A 14,892-nucleotide genomic window follows, 5' to 3' on the forward strand; every position below is an offset into this window, starting at 1 on the left:
GACCTGTGGTGGCGCAGGGGAGATATAGTGTCGACCTGGAATGCTGAGGTCACCAGTTCGAAACCCTGGACTTGCCCGGTCAAGGCACATAAAAAAAGCAATGAACAACTAAAGTGAAGCAACTATGAGTTGATACTTCTCACTCTCCCAACATCCTCTCTCGGTAAAATCAATTAAAAAAATTTTTTTAGGTAATCTACCCCAAAACCAAATTTGGTCACTCAGTCTCTGTTCAAAACCCCTGCTGCCTCCTCACATCCTCAGAAGAAGTCCCAGTTCCTTTGAGGGTCCTGCTGTGGCCTTAATGCACCTTCCCAGCCTTGTCTTCTGCCTTTCCCACCATGGCAGCCCCAATCATGCCATGTTCTATCTCCTTTCCATGTGTCTGCACCTGCTTTACCCTCTGTTCCAAGCGCCTTTCCTACCCCTTCCTGCCTAGCAAACTCCCTTCAACCCTCAGAGAACTGGCTCCCAAGCCTGTAAGGAGCTCCCACAGCCAAGGCACTGCCACACCTGGGTACCTCTTTTTCCTGCGCAAAGAGACTGGTCCTTTCAGTCTCCCAAGCCAGTGTCTGGCACACACTTGGTGCTCAGTACACATTTGCTGAATGAGTGAGAGAGGGATGGGCTGTGAATTGGGGCGGAGGGGATCCCAGCAGATGGAAGGGTAAGGTCTGTGTTCTCTTCCAGAGTGTGTCTGGAAGAACTGTCTGGGGCTGGAGGAGGGGAGGGCCAGGGATGGTTCCTGGGGGAGAATGTCACCGAAAAGAGGCCAGTGGGACCAGAGCCAGAAAGGGAATACAGGACAATGCGAAACCAGACTCCCAAGAAAACAGACCAGCACTGTCTTTCCTGACAACAAGTGCTCCAGCAGGCCCCTCCATCAGCTCTGCTTCTCTAGGGGACTGGAGTGGGGGGAGGAATGTGACTCTAAACTCAGCTGATGCTCCCTCCAAAATCATCAAGGAGCTCAGTATAGAAAGAAGTGAGAACCCCTGCCTCCCCTCCAGGGAGAGCCCTGAATCAAGCCTCTGTCCCCTTGGGAAACTTCACTCTGCCCAGGGTCAGCTTCTGTGACATGGAGGCTTCTGACAACGTCCCTACCCCGACAACCTCCCAGGGCACCAGCAGATTCCAAGGTGGGGGTATACAGAGATGGTGAGCAAAAGGCTTGGACCACTTCAGCAGGACCCCTCCCACACTAGCAGGGGGCCCCAGCTGGGCTGAGTAATGAATTGCACATCAGTCCACTTTAAAACCTCCTAATGGCTTTAGGATTGTCTGGCTCATTAACTGAGATGAATATTCCCAAGATATCTCACTTCTTCACCTCTGGTTCCTAAAAGGACACTGCTGATCCAACCCGTGTCTTCCTCTGCCTCTTCTGTGAGCATAGACAGGAAAGTTCTTCCTGAAGTCTAATTTTCCATCCTGCTGGTAGACTGTTTTGTTTTGTTTTTTGAAAGCAACAAAACTAAAGCCACAGCCGTTTTCCATGGACATGGGCTTTATTTGGGACTGTTGGGGGAAGAGAGAGAGGAGCTAGGACTGGTGGGTATATGGGGGGAGGGGCTTCTCAACTTGGTCTTTTTTTTCAACTTGTTTTTTAATTTAGTGCATGTTGCCTGGAGGTTAGGATGAGTGAGAACAGCTGTAGAAATAAGGAGAGGAAAAGGGAAGGTCATGGAATGGACACTTTCCTTAGGGAAGGAAGCCAGGACCAGGAAATAGGGACTGGAGGCAGAGAGGGAAGGCACCCTTCATATACTGAGACTCAACCAAAGTCACTGTTTGATGCCAGCTTCCCTAACCCTGGTGCCCCATCCTGTCCCAGCTCCTGTCCTGGATGCCTGCTCTGCTAATTCCCTCGACTTCCTGTGGAGAGGAGCGGGTTGAGGATGTGGGGAATTGTGGCACCCTCTGCCTTGGGGTCCCTTGCCTAGGAGAACTGCTAACTCAGTCTGTCCTGAAGCCCCAGCCAGAGTCAGGAGGTCAGGAGGTCAGGAGGTCAGGAAGCCAGGGTGCAGGAGGGGAACAGCTGTGCCCTTTACCACCCCTCCTGACACTCCGCCCCTCTCCGGATCCTCACATGAGGTTGCAGCTCTTGGCTCGATCCTTGTGTATCTCGCCTTCATTCCCGTTCCCCCGGTCTGGCCGTCCTGCCAGCTGAGTGGATCGCTGCAGTCCCCGGCGAGAGTCAGTGCGGCGCAGCTGCCTGTGGCCACGGCCAAGGGAGGCCACTGTGGCCACGTGGAAGACATCCCTGACGCTGCGCTCGGAGGACCGGGAGGAGCACTCCACATAGGACACAGCCCCCACCTGCTTGGCCAGCACAGTGCCCTAAAAGGGTAGAGTGCATAAGGGAAGTTAAGAGTCCTAATCTCCAGCTCAGCAAGGGGCAGGGAAGATGAAGGCTGGTGGAGAGGGGTCATCAAGGGATCAGGTCAGAGGCCAGGACAAAGGATAAGCAAAATAGGGTGTTTTCAAATCAGAGACTTGAGAAAGAAGTGGGAGATCTAGGCTGGGATGAGGTCAAAGGTCAAGGGTCCCACCTGCTCATGTGTAACAGGGATAAGCCTCTGCTTGGACAGTTCCCTCAGTGTGGCCAGGTCAGTCCGCATGTCCAGTTTACAGCCAACCAGCACAACTTTGGCATTGGGGCAAAACTCCTGAGTCTCCCCTTGCCACTATTTGGGGAAAGAAAAGAGAGTTAGGGAGAGATAGAAAGAGGCCACACCAGGAGGCCACCCTTGCTCACAGCATGCAGAGCTAACACCCCTCTGGACTCTCCTATGTGAGCAAGGAGGTGGGAACAGTGGGCTTGGGCTGAAAACAGGGATGGAGTGTTGGAGAAGGGGAGGGAGGGCGTGCTGGGCTGGGGCTGCAGGGGCTGCTCCCTGCTTCTAACTCAGGTGCCGGGGAAGCTCTGCCAGCCTGGAGCCTTCCCAGTCTCACCCCCTTTCCCAAATTTGTTCCTGGGAACAGACCAATCCAGCCCTCCTCTCCCCCACCCGGGAACTGGGGCTGCCTTAGCTGACTTCTGTCCTTTCACCATAGCTTTTCTCATGGAAATAGGGGCCTGGAGAGGAGACTACAAGGCTTCCTTGAGCTCCAGGCACAGCATCCCCATCCTATCCATCTGGGGCTCACAGCCAAGGAGATGGGGAGGGTCCTAAGGAATCTCTTGAGTGCCTCTCCCTGCTCTCCCCCATTGCGCCCAGATGCCCTCCCCAGCTCTGAGGACTGATTTCCAGGGAAGGGGGGTCAGGCGGATGAGAGCTTCACACACTGTTCAGCTGGTGGTTCAGGTTGTGTTAGGACCATGGTTTCTGGCCCCCCTCAGTCTAGCTTCCAGCTTCCCCAGGCTCCCACCTTCTTGAGGACACTGTCCAGCGTTTCTGGTCGGCTAATGTCGAAGCAGATGAGCACAGCATCTGAATCAGGATAGGCCAGGGGCCGGACATTATCATAGTAAGAGGAACCTGAGAGAAGACAGGGGGGAGAGGGCAGATGAGGGTCCTAAGTGGGTGGAAGGCCTGTAAGGGAATGGGAGACTTTAGCAATCCTGGCCAAGGGATGCTAGGAGCAGAGAATGGAAAAGAGCAGTTATTAATACCCATCAAGGAGTCTGTGTTTTTCCAAAGTGGGGGTGGGGGGCAGACAGAAGGGAGGTTAGATGGCAGAAAACAGCTCTCCACTTCCCTAGGGGTTTCTCTAAAAGTAATCATTCTTAATCTTTTCTGAATCTGAGAAGCTCATGAAATCTCTCGACATTTTCACAAAATTTTGCATGTGCTTTCTGGGCTTTGACAGACATCTTCTAATGACTTCCAAGGGACCAGAATGAAAATACAAACCCTCCTTTTTGGAGAAGGGAGAGAGCTTGCCTATCCTCTTGGCACTTGAGCTCAGATTTCTATAGTTCAGTCTAGAGAAGTAGTTCTCATACCCAAAGAAATTCTATGTCTTTCCTAAACCTAGTCCAATCTCCTAAAAAACATGTTCCCAAATAAAAACCATTCCTTCTCAACTTTCCCAGGTAGGCAGAATCCAGTGGAGGGTATTGGATTCTGGGCTTTTATCCTCCAGGAGATGGTTTCTGTATGTCAGCAAGCTCTGCCTCAATTTCCCTGGCTTTAAGCATTAAATTGATTTTCCTTTCTCCTAGAACTAGATGGATGGGTTGAGCTGACCTGAAAAGCCTAAAGGTCTACCCAAGGGAGGAGTCAAGGTGCGGGCCTTGGGAGTCAGGGTGACCCCAGGGAATTGTCTACCTGAAGTGTCCCACATGTTGAGCTCAATGCGGCGCTTGTCTATCTCAAAGCTCGCGGTGTAGTTCTCAAACACGGTGGGGACATAACTCTGCAGACACGGATGGGTCAAGATTAGATCTTCCAGTCCTCGTCCCAGACAAATGCCCTCCTCACACCCACACCCTATCCAACCCAGCTCCTCGACACAAGTTGGTTTGGTGTTGGGCAATGGGGAGATCCTGGGAGAGTCAGCTTCAGGGAATCTCTGCTAGGCAGACAGACCCCCTCCTGGCCTCTTCAGCCCCTAGTTCTTCCCCTTTCCGATGCCCGGGACCTCTGAAATTCCCCTAGCGCCCCCTCCGGGACCCTCTGCTTCCCTCAAACCCCATTTATCTCACTCTGACCCCCAGTTCCTTCCACCTTAATCCTCTGCAGTCTTTCCAGAGCCTGCCACACCACCCGCGGTCCTCTGAGCCTCTCTCTCTCGTCCCCGGTTACCCCAGCACCTATTTCTGTTCGTTCCCCGGGCCCCAATCACCCACCCCCGCGGCCTCAGCTCCCCCCTCCCAAGACGCCGGTCCCTCACCCCGGGGTAGGCGTCCTTGGCGAACACCTGCAGCAGCGCCGTCTTGCCACACTCGGCGTCCCCCACCACCACGATCTTGCAGCGGCCGCTCTGCCCCTCCATGGTCCCGGCTACGCGCCGGCCCCCCGCGCAGCCCCCCTCCCCGGCGCCGCTGCCTCCTCCCCCGCCGCTGCAGCTGCAGCCGCTCGGGCCGCCGACACCGGCATCTCGCGGGCCCGCGCCGAACCCCCACCCGGAGCCGCGGCCCCCCCTCTGCCCCGCCTCCAGCCCGGCGGCCGCACCCCCGGCCACGCCTCCCGCCCGCGCAGCCAGGAGGCGGGGCCCAGGGGAGCTGGGCGGTACCCGAGGGAAACGAGGCCTGAGAGCAGGATTCTAGAGTTCTGGTTTGATTCAAGGGGCCCCTGCCAGTTTGGGGCGGGCCGAGTGGCCTATTTGACTGATTTGACTTCCTTGGGGGCGTGGGCGAGGGCGGGGGCGGGCAGAGCTTGAGCGAAGTTCTGAGGATAGGGTGGGATTCGCACACGCACGAGACTCGGGTCTTTTGCGTGCCCACGCGTGCACGTCGGTGTGCTAGTGCGGACAAGCGCGGGGGCAACCTTTCACTTCTTTGAACAGGAGGGGGCGCAAGATGGTAAGGGAAGGGAGGGAGACTTTTGGGTTTGGTCTCCTTCCTCCAAGCTCATGTCCCGGCAGGGAGTCTTGAGGATAGGAGGATATGGACTCCAAACACACATCAGGACAATGGTGACGTCAAGGCTTTCCGTCCCCATGGCAACGGATGGCCTAGTCTGGGGCAATGGAGACTTAAGAGCAGCCCTGGACTAACAGGGAGGCAAGGATGAGTTTCCCCAGCCAAGCGCAAGGTGAAAAGTTTTGGGGGAGCTGCGTCCTCTTGTGGATACACGGGGAGATGGAGATGGGGAGCGAAGAAGAGGCAGATCAAATTGCCCGGAGTGACAGTCCTGCTGCTGGAGACAGAGACAAGCTGTAAAGTCATTTCAGGCTTGATCTGGAATCTAACAATAATCGAGCCAATGTTTTGTGTTTGTATAATATCTTCTACCTTTTAAAAGCTCTTCTTTAAGTTGAGGTTACTCAACTTAATTTTATCTTTTACTCTTGACCAAGCAACATAATCACCATTTTACAGAAGGGAAAATTGAGGCAAAGAGCTTTAACCCCCCCCCCAAATTAAATGGAAAGTTTTAAAGACTATCTCCCTGCTCCTAGTTTGCCACTGCTAGACCACACGAAATGGGTCACATATGCGAAGAGTTAGAGCCCGAGGAACAACTTGGTTGGTTTTGTCCACTGATGGCTGGCTCCCCGAATCTGATGTCAGCTCAGGTTTTGGGATCGTCCTTCAGACTGCCCCTTAACATATTTTTTTAAACTTGCATAAGGTTTATTAGGAATAAATACAAGTAAATTAAATCGCGGTTTGCATGACCCCAAGAATGCCCTCACATATGTCTATCTCCTGACATTCCTCGTCTCCCCTTTGCACGCGCCAGCAGACCCCGCACTGTGGCCCTGGCTCTTTAAGGGGGAGCATAAGGCCCCGCCCCCTGACCCGCGCCCCGCCCCTCCCGCTCAGAGTCCGCTGCTGAGGCTCATCTTGACGCGCGTCCCGCCTTCCCCAGCTGTGCACCCTGCGTCTAGCTGGGCGCGCACGTCGTGAGTCCTGGCCATGTCTGCGGAGAGAGAGGTCGCCAAGGCCGCCGCCGAGGCAGGGTCCACAGAAGACGCCTCGTCCAAGCCCACGAATGCTAAAGCAGCCGGCGATGCTCGGCCACCCACGGCCTCCGAGGAGAAGGCCACAGCGTCGCCGCCGCCGGTGCACTTCCTGGTGCTCACTGGCTTCGGCAGCTGCGACAAAATGAAGCTTCGGAGCCGGCCGGCCGCGCCCCCGGCCCCCGGCCCTGGCCAACTGACGCTGCGTGTCCGGGCCTGCGGGCTCAACTTCGCCGACGTGATGGCCCGGCAGGGGTTGTACGACCGGATACAGCCCCTGCCCTTCACACCAGGCATGGAGGGCGCGGGAGTCGTGATCGCGGTGGGCGAGGGAGTCAAGGACCGCAAGGTGAGCGGACCAGTCCAAGCAGAGCTGAGGCAGGCCACTGGGGCAGGAGTGGGAGGGCGCCGGGGGTGTGGCAGGGCAGGGGAAACTGGCACGGACCCGGGTAAAGGGGCATAGAAGACGTAGTAGGAAACTGGAGAACTAGATTTATATTTATACTTGGGGCTGGGGGTGGAGGCAGAGTTATCACCCTTTTTCCAACCATTTTTAATTGTGGTCGCCACCCAAAAGCGGCAGTGGCGGTGGGTGTGTGGGGGGAAACAATAAGGCGCCCAGGCGCATGCGCGCGATGACTTTACCCCCCCCCCTTCCAACCCCCCGCCATGTCCCAGTAAAACCACACCTGTACCCCTGCCCACCAATCACTCCCGGGGTAACTGTGGTCTGTGATTGTAAAAGACGATTGGTGCCTCGTTTCTCAAAAGAGCTTGAGGAGCTGTGTAGTCGGGGTTGGGCGGGGGCTCTTGGCTGTGCCAGAGCCTTGGTCACATGCAGCCCCGTGGTCTGTGGGGGTGTGAGGCGGCCCCTCCCTGGGCAGGGCCAAGAGATAAGGCACGCCCGTAGTGGAAGAGAGGGAGGCTGCCACTACCCTCTACCCGCCCTACACTGCCAGTCTGATTTCGGTGGGGGCCGAATGGGGGAGGTACGGAGATAGGGTTGAGATTGGGTCTCTGAATTCTGTTTTGGACTTTGTGTCCTGTGACTTTGTGGCTGCAGTATCTCCTCCTCCTCCAGTGACTCAACCATTGGGTCACGACCTCTGGGTCTGCCCTTGGGAACGTTCTGGCGAACAGAACCTGCCTCAGCCTTCCTTGTGGAGGACCCTCAGAAACCCTGGCAGTGCCCATTTGGACTGGGATAGGGGTGTGGCACCTGGAGCAGGTTGGCCCAGCTCTGCAGGTCTGTTTCTCCTTTCGTTTATCATTAATCTGGACATTGGAGAGTTCCCAATGAACAACTTTTTGAGAGACCTGGGCTGAGCCTTAACATGTCCTGTTTAGGGGTTTCTCAGGCTCCTCAGGAGAGGCCTCTCACATGCAGCCTTTCTCTTGATCCCTACCAGTTCTAGATCCTAGAGCTGGAATTCCTGGTTTTGTTGTACATGCAAACATTTATTTAAAGGGCTTCTTCCTGGATTCAGCTCTGGCCCCACCCTTCTCACTGATTTCTAAATAATCCCACTCTTCTAAAGGCGCTAAGAGGAATTTGTTTTTGTTTTTGGTTGGAGGAGTTGTAGTTCATGCTACTGCTGAATGCCACCCACCTAAGTTCTCCTCCCCACACTTTCCACTTGGTAAATACAGGATATCCTGTCCAGGGCAAGAATCTGATTGTAAGAGGCTGGATTCTGTGAGGAGAACCCTTCCTGCCTCTTGATATCAGGGCTGACCCTGCTCTGTGAGGAGCTAAGGGGTGGCCATTAGTTTGTATAAGTGGTGAACCTTGTTCTGTGCTACACCTGGCACTGGACACCACCCAGATTGACTACTGCACTTTTCCTAGTCTTCCAGTGTGATTGAAGGGACTGCTAGTCCTGAGCCCTGGAGTGGGATGATTTTATTCCCCAGACCTCATCTCAGTGATTGCTGGAAAAGATCCCAGCCTGCCCTCAATCCTCCCTGTCAATGGAGTGTGGGACCTCTAGGCATGAAAAAGGGTGTATGGAGAAGTCCTTCCCCCTCTCCCATGGATCCCAAATCTCGTTAATATACAGAATTCCCATCATTCCTGGCAGGGACCAAGACAGACCCAGACTGTCCGGGAACAGCTCTCTCTCCATGCTCTCCAAAGAGTGAGGAGATACATGCCTTTTTTTTTCCTGAGAATGCCCCCTTCCCCCTGCCCTAAGCTAGAGAAGAAAGTTCTGTTTTCTTTGCTCCCTTTTCTTCTTGAAAGAAGGCTCTCCTTCAGGTGGCTGAGAATTAGGAAAATACTTTTTCCTGGTGGGAGAGATTGTGTGGCTCTCTATGTCCACCACTCTGCCCCCCAATCTCTGGGTGAAAATGTCTTCTGGGCCCCCAGGTACTTCTCCCAAGGTGACCACAGACAGCCGTAACTGCTCAGAGATTTTTACTTGTACTGTAGTATGGCCCTTACCACATACTCCCTCTTCCTTCAGTTACTGGATTGGTGACCTCTTCTAGCTACTGTTATTGTCATTATTGTTCTCAGTATTATTAGCTAACACTACTAAGTGTCTACTATATGGCCAACATTTGGTTTAAAAAAATCACCTAATCCTCATAAATGCTCTGTTTTACAGATAAGAAAACTGGGGCTCATAAAAGTTAAGTAACCTTTGCCATAGCCAGATAGCTCAGTTGATCAGATTGTCATCCTGGTGTGTCAGGGTTGCAGTTTAATCCCCAGTCAAGGTCCATGCAAGAGTCAACCAAGGAATGCATAAATAAGTGGAACAACAAATTGATGTCCTCCTCTCTCTTCTTTCTTCTCTCTCACTAATATCAATGAATAAGAAAATATTTTTTTAATTGGTTAAGTAATTTTTTGTTTGTCCAAGGTCACATCATCAATAAAGAGTGGTGGCTATGTTTTTAAACAGAAGCAGTTTGATCTCTTCAACAATACTTCCATGCTGCCCTAACTGTAAATTTCTTACATCAGAGACCTTACACAATAGTGAAGTCTAAGATCTGTAAAATGCAGATAAGGATAGTATCTACTTCAAAGAGCTGGTATAAGAATTAGTTAAGTATTTATATATAAAGCACTTATAGTAGGTCCTGGACCTTGGTAACACTCAGTAAAGGTAAGTTGTGCCTGACCTGTGGTGGCGCAGTGGATAAAGCGTCGACCTGGAAATGCTGAGGTCGCCGGTTCGAAACCCTGGGCTTGCCTGGTCAAGGCACATATGGGAGTTGATGTTTCCAGCTCCTCCCCCCTTCTCTCTCTCTTGTCTCTCTCTCCTCTCTCTCCCTCTCTGTCTCTCTCCCTCTCTCTCTCCTCTCTAAAAAGTGAATAAATAAATAAAAAGAAATTTAAAAAAAAGGTAAGTTGTTACTGTTTTTGATATTATTATCATTATTATTACTACCACCTTAACTATCGCTGCTGCTTTGTTACCAGGAAGAGGGCCTTTTAAATTTTGTTAAAAATTTTCCTGACCTATGGCGGCACAGTGGGTAAAGCATCCACCTAGAATGCTGGGTTGCTGGTTCGAAACTCTTGGCTTGCCTGGTCAAGAAATATATAAGAAGCAACTAAGTTGATGCTTCCTGCTCCTCTCCCCTTCTCTCTTTCTCTCTCTCCTCTCTCTAAAATCAATAAATAAAATCTTCAAAAAAAAATATATTGCCTGACCTGTGGTGGTGCAGTGGATAAGGCATTGACCTGAAATGCTGAGGTTGCCTATTCGAAACCCTGGGCTTGCCTGGTCAAGGCACATACAGTAAGCAACTATTATGAGTTGATGCTTTCCCCTTCTCCCCCTACTTTCTCTTTCTCTCTAAACTAATCAATAAATAAAATCTAAAAATAAATAAATATATAAAATTTATTGACTGAGAGAAAGAGAGAGAGAAGGAGAAAAAAACATAAATTTGTTGTTCTACTTATGTATGCATTCATTGGTTGATTCTTGTATGTGCCTTGAAGGAAGACTGAACCTGCAACCTTGGCGTGCTGGACAACACTCAAACCAACTAAGCTACCCAGCCAGGGCCAAGGGGACCTTGTACATAACAGGTCATAAATTCCCAGTGGGTGAATGAGTGAGTGATTCAATCATGCTCTTCTTTCATTCTTCAAGGTAGGGGACCGGGTGATGGTGTTGATCCGGTCGGGCATGTGGCAGGAAGAGGTGACTGTGTCCTCAACCCACACTTTTCTGATGCCTGAGGCCATGACGTTTGAGGAAGCCGCCGCCTTACTGGTCAATTACATCACAGCATACATGGTTCTCTTTGACTATGGCAACCTACGGCCTGGCCACAGCGTCTTGGTGCACATGGCTGCAGGTGACAGGCCCCTTCCCTATATCCCCCCTCCTTATCCCACCTAGATTTCTTTTTAGGCCCTTCTAAACCGCATGTCTGGACTGTTGTCATGGTAACACCGGGCTGCCTTGGCCTATGGTGCCCAAGGCCTCTGCAGTATTGTTGCCGTGGCAACATTCAGGCACCTGGTCCAGCCTGGAGTGCTATCCGTAGCAACAGGCCCTTGCCCAGTACTCCTTCCTTGCCAGCCACCCTTCCCCCAATTCTCAATCATAGAAATTAGACATGAGTTAAGGACAGAAAGCCTCCAAATGAGCCCAGACAAAATGAAGTTGATGGGCTCGGTCCTTGAGGGGCAAGAATGGAGAGTGGTGGCCGGGTGACTCTATATTCCCTCCTTATGAAAGTGTCTTGCTTCAGGCGGTGTGGGTATAGCCGCCTTGCAGCTGTGCCGTACAGTGGAGAATGTGACGGTGTTTGGGACGGCCTCGGCCAGCAAGCATGAGGTGCTGAAGGAGAACGGGATCACATACCCCATTGACTACCACACGACTGACTACGTGGAGGAGATCAAGAAGATCTCCCCCAAAGGTAGAGTCAGGGTATGGGGAAGCATGGGTCAGAGAGGGAACTGTCTTCAGCTTGGTGGATTCTAATGCTGTTTCTGGGCCTCCTTATTCTATGATAGGCGTGGACATCGTCATGGACCCTCTGGGTGGGTCAGATACTGCCAAGGCCTACAACCTCCTCAAACCCATGGGCAAAGTGATCACCTATGGTGAGTCAGTGGGCTGGAATGGAGAGGGAGAGTGAGGGGAAGCAGGGTGGGATATAGGGCCCAGGGCTTTTGAATAAGAAGGGGCAGGGACTCAGGTGCTCTAGAGAGAGTACTAGGGTTAGGATGGTCCTGGGTGTTGCATTCAGATTGCTGCCTCCTGGGCCCAGCTACTGTCATTTTCTGTCACAACCTTCTTTGTGAATCATAGTATATTCTGTGTTCTTTATGTGCTTGTATTTGGGGATTATTCTTGATGCAAAATCAACCATTCTGCTTTCTCTGTCCTACACTCCTGGGCTTCTTGGGCAAGCTGCATTTATTTATTTATTTTTTAAACTAGGTGTGTCTTTTTTTTTTTAACTTTTTAAAAAATTATTTATTTATTTATTCATTTTAGAGGAGAGAGAGAGAGATTGAGAGAGAGAGAGAGAGAGAGAGAGAGAAGGGGGAGGAGCAGGAAGCTTCAACTCCCATATGTGCCTTGACTGGGCAAGCCCAGGGTTTTGTGTTTTTTTTTAATTTTTTTTTTTAGTCTTATTTTATCTATTCATTTTAGAGAGGAGAGAGAAAGGAAGGGAGAGAGAGAAGGTGGGGAGGAGCTGGAAGCATCAACTCCCATATGTGCCTTGACCAGGCAAGCCCAGGGTTTCAAACCGGCGACCTCAGCATTTCCAGGTCAACGCTTTATCCACTGCGCCACCACAGGTCAGGCAAGCTGCATTCATTAAAAAAAATACTTTAGGCCTGACCAGGCGGTGGCGCAGTGGATAGAGCATCAGACTGGGATGCAGAGGACCCAGGTTCGAGACCCTGAGGTCGCCAGCTTGAGCGCGGGCTCATCTGGTTTGAGCAAAAGCTCACCAGCTTGGACCCAAGGTCGCTGGCTCAAGCAAGGGGTTTCTCGGTCTGCTGAAGGCCCACGGTCAAGGCACATATGAGAAAACAATCAATGAACAACTAAAATAAATAAATAACTACTTCATACAACTGAAACTAATACAAAGTAATATTAAATGTAAACTGTAATTGAAAAAACAAAACTATTTCACATAAAAATAAATAAAGACTAGGACCATTTCTGAGTGAGCTGGAGTCATTTTGGTCCTGGTAGCCTACAGTTGGGGGATTCTCCTGTCCCTTGCTGACATTGGTGTGGATTGTGAGGGGCTCACAGAGGGCAGGTGAACATGGCACCAGACATGCAGGGATTCATAGGCTGTGTCCTTGTCTCTTAGGAATGGCCAACCTGCTGACAGGCTCCAAGCGGAGCCTGGTGAACGTGGCACGCACGTGGTGGAATCAGTTCAGTGTGACAGCTCTGCAGCTGCTGCAATCCAACCGGGCTGTGTGTGGCTACCACCTGGGCTACCTGGATGATGAGATGGAGCTGGTCGGGGGTGTGGTGGCCCGCCTCGTGGCCTTGTACAATCAGGGCTACATCAAACCACACATTGACTCCGTGTGGCCCTTCGAAAAGGTGAGTGTGCCAGCTCCACAGGGAGGGCCTGGGAAGGACCCTGGAAGGCTGGGGTCCTGGGGGCAGGCTTCCTGGGAGGAGGAGAGCCTCCTCCTTTAGCCTAGCTCTCTGGAGGGTCTGGATGGCACTGGGAACAGATTCTTGCTTTCCTCTCCAGGTGGGAGATGCCATGAGGCAGATGCAGGAGAAGAAGAATGTGGGCAAAGTCGTCCTGGTGCCTGGGCCAGAGAAGAACTAGGGCGGGGGCTGGGAGACCCTCGGGACCTGGGAAGAGAGAGGCTGGGAAGCCATGTGATGTTGGCCGTGAGACACTCGCATTTCATCCTCTATCATAATGCTCTGCCCTCTCTCCCCCAAAGGTCTCTGTGGTGGTGACCTTTTCCCTGCCATTCTTTCTCTTTAGTCAGGGCTGCCCCCTTCCTCCTTCCTGCACTCTGAAGAGGTTGGGAAGTGACCACTTGGATGTCTAGGCCCTGCCAAGGGGACAGGGAGGGTCAGAGGGAGACCGGCTGCTTCCTGCCCCCACCCTTTCCCCGGGCCTGCTGTGCTGCTTTTGTGCCAAGGCTAGCCAATCCCTTCCCGTCCTGTTCTGTGTGCTTCCACCCTGCCTCATCTCCCCTCCTGCCCCTGCCCCACTACCTCCCCAAAGAATTGAAATGTCAGCTCAGGTTATGGGGCCAATCTGTGTGAGTCCAGCATGTCCCTGTTTCGCCTAGTGTCCCTTCAACCCAGGCCAACCAGCACCCACCTCTGAACTCCTTTGCCTCATTACATGGCCTCGTCCTCTTATCCCCAACTTCTTAAGCACAATTGGGCGTTTTCCACCTCCAGTTTTTCTGCCAAGGTTGCCTCTTACACCAAGGGCAGGAATCACACCTGCTCCCCTGGGTCATGACTCTGTGGGAGGGACACAGAGCCCCCCTTTCACTGAGTTCTCTGGATTCGTTCTCAGTGCCTTAGCACTGGAGAACCTGTGCTTGTGTATGTGAGGGGGGTCCCTGCCTCGTACCTCCTTCTCCACCCCGCCCTCCCCAGTGCCTTCCTTGTTCTGGTGGAGCTGGGGTTCTGCTGCTCCCCAGTCCCACAACACTGCCAGAAATCTGTGTGTGCGCGTCGGGGCAGGGGCAGCTCCTAGCCTCCTGGGTTCTGGGTCCTGTCCTGTCTCTCTCTGGAGCTGTCATTTCTTTATCAGTGGTTGAGGAGAAAGAGGTGAGAAAATTTTCTCAGCCTTGCAGATAAGTGTGACATTTACCAGCCAGAGCTCTGGGAGGCAATGCCGTCTATTTCTTGTTCTGGGACCAAAGTAAAAATTCCAGCACATCCTCGTGCAGTCATGGGAGGCCCTCTGCCGTCCGCCTTCTCAGAGCAGAGGCACCTTGTCAAAGTCAGCCCCAAACTTTGTTTACATGGGTGGGGAGATGGAGCAGGGGAGTAAAAAGGGGGGGCATTTAGGACCTGGGCTGCTGGGAGAACCAAATTGGGGACTTCCTGGGGTAGGGCTGTAACTCCCTCTGCTCTCTGAGCTGGAATGAAGAAGGGTGTTGCTCCAGCCATTGCCAATGGGAGGTGGCAGGGAGGGGCTCAGCCTCTTCATTGTCTAAACGAGGCCTAAGTGGCGTGAAGTGCGACTTCTGCTTTTGTGTACCCAACCCCATTACCGAAGCTGCCTTTGTGTTTGTGTCAATAAAAAGCCAAACCCTGGATGTTGTCTCTGACAGTGGAGGGGAAGGTGAGCTGGTGAAGAGCTAGTGCTGATAGTGGA

The 14,892-nt window shown here is 52.4% G+C and overlaps 2 protein-coding genes across 2 annotated transcripts; one reads left to right on the plus strand and one right to left on the minus strand.

The window, feature by feature from the left end:
* Positions 1-1,489: 1,489 nt before the first annotated feature.
* On the minus strand, positions 1,490-4,999 carry RND2 (Rho family GTPase 2). Its single transcript, XM_066263532.1, has 5 exons — positions 4,840-4,999; positions 4,275-4,362; positions 3,373-3,482; positions 2,553-2,687; positions 1,490-2,340 (listed from the first exon to the last, which is right to left on the minus strand). The coding sequence occupies exons 1-5, from the start codon at positions 4,939-4,941 to the stop codon at positions 2,086-2,088; spliced, it is 690 nt and encodes a 229-aa protein (XP_066119629.1). The 5' UTR covers positions 4,942-4,999; the 3' UTR covers positions 1,490-2,085.
* A 1,457-nt stretch (positions 5,000-6,456) lies between these two features.
* VAT1 (vesicle amine transport 1) lies at positions 6,457-14,831 on the plus strand. The gene is made up of 6 exons (XM_066263533.1): positions 6,457-6,922; positions 10,689-10,896; positions 11,296-11,466; positions 11,564-11,653; positions 12,889-13,130; positions 13,288-14,831. The coding sequence occupies exons 1-6, from the start codon at positions 6,530-6,532 to the stop codon at positions 13,366-13,368; spliced, it is 1,185 nt and encodes a 394-aa protein (XP_066119630.1). The 5' UTR covers positions 6,457-6,529; the 3' UTR covers positions 13,369-14,831.
* Positions 14,832-14,892: the final 61 nt, after the last annotated feature.

This window comes from Saccopteryx bilineata, chromosome 2 (genome assembly GCF_036850765.1).
Source record: "Saccopteryx bilineata isolate mSacBil1 chromosome 2, mSacBil1_pri_phased_curated, whole genome shotgun sequence".
Taxonomy (NCBI): Eukaryota; Metazoa; Chordata; class Mammalia; order Chiroptera; family Emballonuridae; genus Saccopteryx; species Saccopteryx bilineata.